We start from the raw sequence: 12,172 nt of genomic DNA, 5'->3' as shown, positions 1-12,172 counted from the left end.
TGTAGGAACTACTTAATCTTTTTTCCAAAAGTATTTATTAAAGGTCTGCCTTGAAAACTTGGCATTCTTATTATCTCTTTGTGCAATCATTTCTCTTTCTGTGTCATAAACATATGTTTATGTGCACTGACATGCTCACTATTGTAATTCCGTGCTTTTTAGCTTTTTCTTTTTTTTCCAAATAGCCTTATCCAGCATGATGACTAGTAGGAAAGAGAAATCTTATAAGATTTGTAGATTAATTTTTCCCTTGATTGTTATTTAAATTTAGTTGTCTTTATTTGTAATTCAATGAGGTTAAGAAGCTCAGAAATTACTTGAAGGTTGCTACCTTGACTAAAGCAATTCAAAACAAAATAATTGGGGAAAAGACAAGACCAAATGAGAAAGAGAAAGGAAAGCTTCACCTAGATGAAAATGACAAAGATTCATTAGGCAGAAGATGGCCCAAAGGCTGAATTCCTTCCCTTCATTTTCTAATCTCCCCTACCCCTACCCAGAGTCTCCTGAGCTTCAGTGCAGATGCCATGAAGATAGGGATGGTGCCTCTGGTGAGAGGAATGAATGTTGCCTATGGAGGCCAGTCCAAAGAGCACCAAAGTTTTTAAGTAACTACCTTAGAGATAAAGGGGGAACACTTTGGTTTCCCAAGGTCTGATATCCTAGATTGTGCATAACAGGCTTTAAGGCTTTCCTGTGATAAATCAATCAGTTAATGGAAGAACTTGAGACAATATGAAAAATTAAGAGGTAATATATTTGATTTAGTGCATCTCTGATCTCATAGATGTGGGGACTCCTTCCACCAGTGCAGATCACAACCTCTTTTGTTTTGTTTTTGTTTTGTTTTTTGTTTTGTTTTTTGTTTTTTTTTTTTTTCAAGATCCCTCCACAGAGACCCTCATAGAGAATATACTCAACTTTCTGAGAGACTTTTCTAGGTTTTTTAATCTCTCCTGATTACCAGTGCGTTAGTCAGGCTAGCCATCCAGTTATTCCTTACTCTTTACTAAATAATTAGTGTATCTCTTTAGGGATTTGAAAACAGATTTTGAAAAAAATCCATCTTTATTTCAGAGAGCAGCTTAGGATCATTAAAAGCACTGAGAATTTTCCCCATATAGAATCTGTCCATCTCACCCTCTTTCTCCTGTTCATTCTGTTCCAGGGTCATTGTCTTTCTGCAGCGTCTATTCAAGAGATATAGATATACATACATACATACTTGCATGCATGCTTACGTACATGCACACATATGTGCATGTTATTGCTGTTGTTAAGTCATATCCGTCATGCCCAACTCTTCATATTTCCATTTAGGCTTTTCTTGACAAAGAGCCTGGAGTGTTTTACCACATCGTTCTCCAGCTCGTTTTGTTTTGTTTTTGCTTTTTGGTCAGGCAGTCACGGTTAAGTGGCTTGCCCAGGGTCACACAGGTGGTGAGCGTCAAGTGTCTTAAGTTGGATTTGAACTCAGGTTCTCCTGACTCTAAGACCAGAGCTCTATCCACCGCTTCACCTAGCCTCCCCTCCAGCTCATTTTACAGATGAGGAGACTGAGGCAAACAAGGTTAAATGGCTTGCCCAGGGTCACATGGACTAGTGAGTGTCTAAGGCCAGATTTGGACTTCAAGAGATGAGTCTTCCAGACTCCAGGTCTAGCACTGCACCACCAGCTACCTACCTACAAATGAACATGCTGCCAGTGAACTGGTTCAGCAAGGTTGCTGTAATCTCAGCAACAGATACTCGGAGTCCTCCACTTGTTTTTTTTCCCTGTTTGAATGGTTGTGAATTTAATCTAGCATTCTTTTTAGAATTCTGGGACTTGATGTAGTAAGAATACCATCTGCAAAAAAGGAAAATTTGAAGAATTTTGCCATTTGTAAGGAATTTCTTCTCCATTTGGACACTATGCTTAATATTGCTAGATGCCTTCTAGTATAGAAGCAAACATCTTACTATTTTATGCTTCTCTTGATATTGATGATCACCATATTATTTTCTTAAAAAATTGTCTCAGCTGTTTTAGCTATCAAAAAATCTTATATGATATTAATTTGTGCATGGGAGGCATCTTGAGAAAGGAGTCCTTAAGGCCACATTTTGCAGTACTAAAACAAATGCATTTTTATAATCAGTAAGCATAATGGGATCTTATATTTGCTGTACTTTTCAGTAAATTGTATGATTATGCAGACGTGGTCTGCTTGTTCCCATCTCATATTTTCATCAAGGAGACTCTCATAAGTGAAAATCCTCATACGAATTTTATAGAGATGAAAAAGCAGGTAAATGGGTCAGTAGTTATTCACATCCTCTTGATTGCTAGTTTTCGATAGAAAGATAATCTGTGATATTTTTCTAATCATTTGTTACTGTACTGAATCAGCCCTTGACCCCTTTTAAATTATCATCTCCAGCACTGATTTCCTCTCAGTATACTTGGTCTGATCTAGCTATTTTCCTTGTTTTGTTTTCTTTAGTGCCATTTCCAGTTTTTCACAAAGCATTCAGCAAATAGTGTGAAAATGATGGGTTTTTGTGTCTGGGGTTATTGAAATTTCCCACATAAAGTCCAGCTTCTCTCCCTTCTAAAGTTGCACCCATTGTCCATATGTAATATGTATCCATAGTATATATAAGTAATGGCTCTTTTCTTGAAGTACCCTCAATATTTAGACTTCTGAGTAGTCTCCAAGCCTTTGTTTTCTCTTATTTCTTAATATTCAACCATATTTTCAAGCAATTTTTTCACCTGCATATTAAAATCATTCAACAAACACTTTTTTTTAAGTACTTTCTCTATGCTAGATGCTGGGGATTTAGACACACAAAAAAATGAAATAGTCCTTACCCTCAAGGTGCTTACATTCTGTGGGGAAAACAGGAAACACTTGTATAAGCAAATAGAGAGAATAAATACACATTATACAAAGAGGTTAAAGACAAGGCAATTTAGACAGAGGGACACCAGCAGTTGGGAGGATCAGAAAAAGCTTCAGTAGGGGATGGTTCTTGAGTGGCATTTTTAAGGAGTAGAGGCATTCAGTGAGGTAGAGGAGTTCAGAATGTATTTCAGGTGTGGAAGGCGACCAGTGCAAAGGAATTGAAACAGGAATTGTTGGGAGTTTTTGTTAAGAAGAGAGAGATGGCTTCTTTGGCTGAATCACAGAGGACAGGATTGGAATAATATACAAGTTGGGGCCACATTATGAAGGATTTTAAAGGCTAAACATAAGGAGTTTATGTATTATCCTAGAGGCAGTAAGGAGTCACTTGGGTTGATTGAGTTTTTAGGGAGTGACAATGGATAGATCTACACTTAAGAAAAATCATTTTGGGTGGCCTGAAGTAGAGAAATATTTGAAGCGGGGAGACAATTAAGGGGCCATTATGCTAATCCAAGGCAGGTGATGAGGGCCTAAACTCAAGTGGGTTGACTGTGTAAGTAGAGAGAAGGGTTTGGCTACAAAAGATGTAATGGAGGTAGAAATAGCAATATTCAGCAGCTGATTGAATATATGGAAAGTCACCCAACTGTTTATGGACCTGGTAGACTGGAAGAATGGTGATGCCAGTCAGCATAGTAAGGAAATCCCTAGGATACTTAATTTGAAATCCTCTGGTACTTGGTGATATGAGACTGAAACTGGGGGAAGTTACTGGGCCTGATTATATAGATCTGTGAATCATCAACATAAGAGATGATAATTAAATCCATGGGAGCTGATCAGGTCATGCAGAGAGTCAGTCAGCAAGCATTATTTAAGCATTTACTATGTATCTGCACTGTGCTACAGAAAGGGAGGAAATAGTCCCAGCCCTCACAGAGTGGATATTCTGATGAGGGAGACAGTATATATATACCTATATAACTAAAAGGTATATACAGAGTGGATGGAAGGACATATGAAAATAGAAGGCATTAGCAGCTAGAGGGACCAAGAAGGACCTGCAGAAGGTATCTTTTAAGATAAGTCTTGAATGAAGTCAAGGAAACCAAAGTATTCTGTGAATGGGGAATATCCAACACAAAGGCACAGAGATGGTAAAAGGCCAGTGAGGCTGGATGATATAGAACGTGTGAAGAAAAGTGAAGTGTAAAAAAAACTAGAAAGTTAGAAATGGGTCAGTTTATTAAGATCTTTAAATTTCAAATAGGAATTTATATTTGATACTAGAAATAATAGGAAGCCACTGGAGTTCATTGATCAGGGGACATATGTTGTCAGACCTATATTTTGGCAACCAACTAGAGGATGGATTGGAGTGGGGAGAGATTTGAGGCAGCCATAGTACTAGGCAGAGGTAATAAGGGCCTGGGCTTGGATTCTGGTTGTATGAGTGAAAAATAGGGAGCGTATACAGAGGTGATGTGAAGGTAGAAACAACAAGATTTGGCTATTTATTGGATATATGGAATAAGAGGGTGTAGGACACAGTGTAGGGAGCAGGGCCTGAGGGTTGGAGTAATCCAGGGCTGAATTTCGGCAAGGGATGAGTGATGATTGAAAACGACACAAGAGATTTAAGAGTAGAGGACAGGGTAGAATCAAATTGGCTAACGAAAGGGTTGCTACTGGAGAGGGAGGAAAGTAAAGTCAATAAGGGTAATGACCTGAGAAAGCTGGGAGGGAGCTGGAATTAGAGGTCTCAGTGAAGTTGAAGAACAGGTTTGGAAGGGATGAGGTATAGGGAGAGATGGAATGAGAAGAGCAATGTCAGTTTTAGAGAAACTTTTTAAAGAAGTGTAATGCATGGATAATGGTGAGACCCAGGATGAGAGCATCCCTATGTATTGCTGAGATACAATGAAGTCATGTGATTTAAGAAGATTGAGAAATTGGGGGGTTAAGAAGTTTTAAGGGAGCATTATTATGAATGTTGAAGTCAACTTAGCATGAAAACAGGAGTTGGGAAGGAGAGGAAGATTGGGAACTAGGTGCCAAACTCTGAAAAGAAAGAAAAAAAAAGGAAGAATGGGGATAGGGAGAGGAGAGTAGTGATACAACAGCTACCATGATGTGGAGTGGGTAGAAATTTTTAATTGAATGAATTTTCAATGAGGAGATGATAGTGAAGTGTCTGGAAGTAGCAGTGGAGCAAGGACTATTCTGACTGTCCCTCCAGGGCCATTGGTTAGTGGGTAAAAGGGAGGTGAGGCAATGGGAGTTGAAGGCACTACAATAAAAGCACTTGAGAGGATGGGATGTTGATAGGGAGGGTCCAGGTCCAAGTCTCAGTGAATGCTTGGAAGGAACAAGAGAAAGAGGTCCAGAATGAAAAGAAGTTTGTTCAGTCTGGAATGGGAATTCTAGAATAAAAACAACAAATACAAGGTAGTTAGATACATAGTGGTTCTTTCGTATGGAAATGAACTATAGTAAGAACCATCTAATTTAAGAGGGGGAAGAGATCTTAAAGTTCAACTAGCCCAGTCCTTAAATTCCCCAAAGTCTAGACTCTAGAATATATGTAGACTGTATTCAAAGCTTACATTTCATCATTCACAAAAGGAGAATATCAGAATTTTATTTTATTTAGGGACCTCAGTGATCATCTATTACAACTGCCTCCATCCTATATTTGGGAGAACTGAATCTCAGAAAGGTTAAGTTACTTGCCCAAAATGACAGCATTGAAGCTGAGATTTTAACCCATTTTTCCAGTTCCAGTGTTCAGTGCTCTTTCTCTGGTACCACACTGCTTTATTGAGACTCAAAAGTGTTAAGTGACTTTGTCCATGGTCACTTACTTATTAAGTGTCAGAGAGAGATTCTGAATCCATGACTCTCCTGACCACCAAGTTTTAACTCTTTCCACTACATAATGCTGTCTGCATTCACCATTGAATTTGTGGTGTCTAGTGACATATTCATGAAATGGCACATAAATACTTATAGTTTCCCCAGTAGATAATTAATCAGAAGATATAAACAAATAGTTCCAATACTGTAAAGTATTCACAAACACATGAAAAAGTGCTCCAAATTGCAAATAAGAAAAATGTATAGCAAAAGAAACCTGAGGTTTCACCGCATAACCTACAAATTGGCAAAAATTACAACAGTCAGTATTGGAAGGGTTGTGGTAAGAGAGGCATATTAATACATTGTTGGTGAAGTTGTGAAATGGCACAACTATTTTGGACAGCAGTTTGGAATTAAGCAAATAAAATGACTAAAATGTCCATACCCTTTGAACCAGAAACTCCATTATTGAGCTTTTACTCCCTAGAAAGCCATCGATAAGAAAAAAGTTCTCATGTACACCAAAATATTTATGTCAGTGTTTTTTGTGATGGGTAAGAATTGGAAACGAAGTAGATGTCCATCACTTGGAGAATGGCTAAATAAATTGTGGTACATACATGTAATAGAGTACTACTATGCTGTAAGAAATGATGTGTGTGATGAATACAGAGAAGCATGGAAAGCTCTATATGAACTAATGAAGAGTGAGTTAAAACAGTCAAGAAAACAATATACACAATAACAACAACGTTTGGGTTTGTTTGTTTTTGAAACCATTTATAGATTAAGTACAAATGAATATCATGTAAACCGAGCAAGTAAAGGCTAGGAGGGTTATAAACTGTCAATGAGAGTCCAGTGCGCTTGGGCAGGCATCTGACTCCTAGTCCAATGTTCTTTTGACCCTACCGCACTACCATATGAGAGGGCTTATCCTGTCTATGTTCAGTCTAAACTTCTTGAGAAAACTTCAGTAAGGACCTTTCCTATTTTAATTTAAAACCTACTTTGGCTAAATAGATGGGGTTAATGATAGATTTTGATCACATCTTTAAATGTTTTAAGTAAAAGCTATAAAGTTTTCCATCTGTTTGGTTGTAATGAACCTACAGAGCTACCAAATTTTTTAATGATAACTTGTAACGTTCATTATGGAAGCCTTTATGATGTTACGTAAGATTTAAAAAAATAGTAAGAAAACATTTCCTCATTAAAATGTATATTTGTCTTTTCTACTCCTTAATTATTCTGTCCCATAATAATAGTTTCAAATGATGCATTTTGGATAGGTAAGAAAGTAATGCTTCCTAATTTTATCTTCCTAGTCAGTTGGCAGCAGACTACAGGGAAAAAATTCCCGTTGAAGCACTTGAATCTGCTTTCCCTAAAATGAAGTTACATTGCGATCCAACAGATGGAAGTACAGCAGAGGTCGTGCAGAATGGCTGATGAATATGACATATGTATAAAGCAGACAGTGGTGCCATATCCAGAAGGTTGGCTTCTTCCTTCTCAGCACCGTTAGCAAGATTCACACAGTGCCTCACAGAACTGGTATCAACAGTAGACACCATACACTTCAGTAAATTGTGACTGTAAAAGGCCTTTGGCTCTCTGCAGTAAGGGACTCCATCACTGCTCTCTGCTTTGTACGTGTGTCCCATTTGGCAGCAATTATTTATGATTGCTACTATAATGTTCCATCTTTCAGATCTCAGTGGAACTTCATGATTAGGAACAAGAGAATCAGACGTTTTACTTGAAAGGTCTGGGTAGCTATTAATGATTTCCTAAAAGGTTAAAAACAAGACAAAACTTTCTGATTAACTTTTACAGAGGGTGCATCCTTTTTAAAGGAGATTTAACTCCTATGTAATAATAAATATATACATATCCTGAATTGCTTCAGTGATGACTATTAATAGATAAAAGTACAATCATAATTAGAAACATTTCAAATTTAAGAATTGTGCTTAAATACTAAGTACAGTCAACTCTTGATTGTGGCTAAATAAATTGAAGTCTTCAAAGGCCATTTTAATAGTTTGCAGCTAACAAAAAGGAAAGAACATTTATTGTTCTTTCTATAAGTAGAATCAAAGCATTAAGGAAGAAAAACTTATTTTACTTAAAGAAGGTCTGGGAAGAAGAAAGGTGGGCAGAGAATGTGTTTAGTAGCCCATAGAATGTTCAGTCCTTATACATCTCATAGTTCTACATCCTCATTTTATAGATAATGAAACTGAGGCCCAGAGATATTAAATCATTTGCCTACTGTCATACAGCTATATATCAGAAAAGTAGGAGTTCAAACTCAGCTCTCCAGTCTTCAGTTTCAGTATTGTTGTTTTTTCCATTATACTAATAGTTTTTTACCCTTATATGTGTTAGAGAGTTCAGTAACATAGGTATTAGCACACCAGAATTGACAGGCAAAATCTTTGGATTTTCTGTTTTTGTGTATAGTTTATTTACATTTGACAAGGTCAGAATTCAGCCTTTCCCCCTCCCTCCCCCCTTTTCTTTTAGTGCCTATCAGAATAATGACATCACTGAATTTGAGAAGATTCTGAAAACAAATCACAGCAACATCATGGACGATCCCTTCATAAGGGAGCACATTGAAGGTATGTTCCCTCTGAAAACTGATGAATTGGACCTACATTTCTTTGGTAGTCTAGAGTCATTATTTTGAAATCTCTGGGATATAGGGTATGATGTGGTGTATTTCTGGAGAAGATATATAATATTTACTTATTTTTCTTGTATTTATTACCACATGAAACAGAACGTGATATTCCTTAACATTTAGGAATTAGCTGCTTTATCAGCCTAAGGATAATTGCTGTCATCTATTCATTGCTATCTTATTTCCTTTAAGATCTCTTTAGTATTACCCCTTTTTCAATTTTGATGCTTATAGTTCTTATTGATCATTGCATTAAAGTTAATTTTTAGAATACACTCTTAAAAATGGAACTAAAACAGTACAAATTGACCTAAGGTATGCTTAGATAAATATGCTGTGACTCATAAGCCAAATATACTATGGAGTGAATTAAATTTCTGACATTTCTGTTATTGCAGTAGTGTCCCACATAGTTGTGGGACTTGCTGGTACATGGACATAGGGCTTTTCGCTTTTATGGACATAGCTTTAGGTTTTTGCCCCTCAACAGGAGCAATTTCCTATGTAGCAGGTTTCTCATAAGGGTGCCTATGTATAACTCAGCTCCTCTAAGGAAGCCCAGAGCTGGTTCCATAATGGATAGTTTTCTGCTTTTCCTCTTCTTTCTTTCTAACTCCATTCATTTAAAGAGCATTTAGCAAGTACTTACTGTGTACTCAGAACTGTATTAAGGACTGTGGATGATACAGAAACAATAGAAGATAATCTCTTTCCTCAAGGAATTTACAGCCTATTTTGATTTTTTAAAAATTATATGTACAAATGGATAGAAAGAGAGGAAATATATGAAAATTTGAGGTATGTGGGGAAAAAATTGGGAGGTGAATACAAACAGCATATCTAAGCAGAGACTCCTTAAGGATTATGATTTTTCACATCTGAGAAATGTGTATCTATTGGACCAAAATATTTTTACAAAAACTTTAACATATGCTTTTAGTTTTCAGACTAAAGAAATGGTTTTTTTGAGAAGATTGGTGAAAAAGTAGTTTATTGTCATGAAACAAAAGTGTACATTGTCTTTATATATTTACAATCTGTCCTTTTCCTATTGTAGTTAATGTTGACTTTGATTTTTTTTTTAACTTTTGTCTTTTCTTCCAGAGCTTTTGCGAAACATCAGAACACAAGTGCTTATAAAATTAATTAAGCCTTACACAAGAATACATATTCCTTTTATTTCTAAGGTACTTGTCTCTAACAGGATCTATCACTTATTAATAGTTTATAATTTTGAATGTAGCATACATACCTTCAGTTTGAAAGACTAACCTATATTCATTAATCATCACAGCTATAACATCTTATTGGGAATTTACTATGAAATGGTACTGAAATGTTTCCTTGGCATAAACTTATTAATGTAGAAAATTTTTAAATTAATATGCTAGAAAATTGGGTTTCTTGACAAATGTATTATTGGTGAAATATTAACTTCAAACACAGTAAACTATTGGGAATGAAAAAGTAAAATATTTACAGTTTTACAAAGCTAAATTTTTGGGGCAGCTTAGAGGTGCAGTGAATAGAGCACCAGCACTGGAGTTAGGAGGACCTGAGTTCAAATCCGGACTCAGACACTTGACACTAGCTATGTGACCCTGGGCAAGTCACTTAACCCTATTGCCTAGCCAAAGGGGAAAAGAACAAAAAAAAAGAATGGCCTTTAATGCATAGATCTAGAATTCAGTAAATTAAAAGAGAAACCACAAAGCTAATTTTTTTTTTTTTGGTCAGGCTTATGTTAAAAAGTATTTTAGAGGTCACAGTGAAAACTTCCGCAGACATTTCTGTGTGCAATTATTTCTGTTAAGTTCTGGTAAATGAAAACTATATCATAATTTGCATGATATCTAAAAGCAGTGAAATTAATCAGTGGAAACATAATGAGTCTTCTGTCTTAGGAATTAAACATAGATGTAGCTGATGTGGAGAGCTTGCTGGTACAATGCATATTGGATAAGTAAGTACTTTTTCATTTTTATACTTTTTAATTGTTAAAATACATAATTTTCAATGATAAAGATAGTTGTGAATTTTTTTTTTGTTTGTTTTCTTAAAAGAACTGCTATAAGGATATGCTTTTCCTCTGATAAAAACTGTGGGCTTTTTGTGTATATATACATATATATTTTGAGTTATTAAAGCCAGGTTAGATTAGAGAAATGGCTTATAACAGGTAAATTTTTTTGACATTTGAACTCTGGAAAAAATTGTAAATTGTTTCTTTGGGAAGTTTTTGGTTTTTTTTGTTTGTTTGTTTTGTTTTTATCAATATATAGCTCATACTTCAGCTTGAGAGTGATTTGAGTCTTCTTCAAACTGTCAAGCGTAAGACACATGTGCATCACCATAGGGAGATTCGATTATAGCGTGCCTCAACCACCAAATTTCTGCATTATTTCTGTTACATGGCATTTAATCTTTATTAATTAGTTACATCTAAGCATGTTGATGATCATGCCTCTGATACGACTTTTTTTCTTACGTTTGGAGCAACTTGAGAAAATGTGCCTACATTCTGGTTTCTAGTTAAATTTTTTTGTAAGACAGCATAGGAACCCCAACACTTTTGAATATTGTAAGTTTATACAGACAGCAGTTTTTTCTTTTGTGTTCTTTGGTAATTGATTCTTTTTTCTGAAACAACATTCCAGACATATGCATAGTGGGTGTTTTGTAGACAAATTGTCTTTTATTTATTTCTAGCACTATTCATGGCCGAATTGATCAAGTCAACCAGCTCCTTGAACTGGATCATCAGAAGAGGGGTGGTGCCCGATATACTGCACTAGATAAATGGACCAACCAGCTAAATTCTCTCAACCAAGCTGTAGTCAGTAAACTGGCTTAACAGAGAACAAGCTTTTACAAGACATACTTAAGGCAACAGTGCAGTGATGTAAACCTTAAAAGAACTGGGAATGGCAAAACTACTGTCGGTTGATGTGCCCTGAAAATTATTGGAGTTATGGCAGAAGTGCTTTTTTGATCAGCTGGTTTGTGTTTTGCTGCTGCATTTATCCCAAGAAAAACAGCTTTAATCTCCAGAAGAAAACCAAAATGCCACGGGATTTATGCTGTATTGACATCTTGCCCTAAACATACAACATCATAGTAATTTGTCACGGGCAACTAATGACCAGAGAGAAGATTTTTGTCATGATTTTAAATACACTGACACGTTACTGTTGGTTAAATTTAAACATGTTTTACCTGCAGAAATTCTCTCACAGAAATAACCTGCAATAACTTGAAATGCATACCCTTTTGAACACTTCCTTTTCTCATGTATAAATTAAAAAATGTTTGCTGCATTTTGCAAAATGTCAATTCTCCAAAAATGTGTCCGTATATTTCTGTACCTGCAGTGTAGTAAAGGTTTAGACGAAACCCCATAATGATAGTGGCATACTGTCACTTAGGTTTCAAGCAGCAAAATAAACAGTGCAGCTCAGAAATTGTACAGTTTGGTTCTTGATGTGTTTTTTATTATATTTGAGTTTTGTTTTGTTTGTTTTTGTATCTTAGAGATTTCAAATTATTTTATCTCCAACTAATGATAAGCTGTTTGGGGATAAATGAATTGACTTCCTACTTTTGAGGTTTGGCTTTTTTGTTTGTTTTTTTTTTTGTTTTTGTTTTTTACTTTTGAAGTAGTCTATTAACAATATAAAGAGAAACAAAAACTAGATATTTAATAGTCACAAGTTGGATAGCACCAACT

The 12,172-nt window shown here is 35.8% G+C and overlaps 1 protein-coding gene across 2 annotated transcripts in view; it reads left to right on the top strand.

The window, feature by feature from the left end:
* COPS2 (COP9 signalosome subunit 2) overlaps positions 1-11,911 on the top strand; it is a 51,435-nt gene extending 39,524 nt beyond the window's left edge. For both annotated transcript variants that reach the window (XM_027840862.1, XM_027840861.1), the window contains exons 10-13: positions 8,286-8,383; positions 9,550-9,632; positions 10,350-10,408; positions 11,155-11,911. In XM_027840862.1, coding sequence (XP_027696663.1) covers positions 8,286-8,383; positions 9,550-9,632; positions 10,350-10,408; positions 11,155-11,299 — 385 coding nt within the window. In that variant the 3' untranslated portion in view covers positions 11,300-11,911. The remainder of the gene's footprint in view (positions 1-8,285; positions 8,384-9,549; positions 9,633-10,349; positions 10,409-11,154) is intronic.
* The last annotated feature ends 261 nt before the right edge of the window (positions 11,912-12,172 follow it).

Source organism: Vombatus ursinus, unplaced genomic scaffold (genome assembly GCF_900497805.2).
Source record: "Vombatus ursinus unplaced genomic scaffold, bare-nosed wombat genome assembly UNPS02014848.1, whole genome shotgun sequence".
NCBI classification, from domain to species: Eukaryota; Metazoa; Chordata; class Mammalia; order Diprotodontia; family Vombatidae; genus Vombatus; species Vombatus ursinus.
The sequence above is the reverse complement of the archived record's forward strand: the minus strand, read 5'-3'. Positions and strand labels throughout refer to the sequence as shown.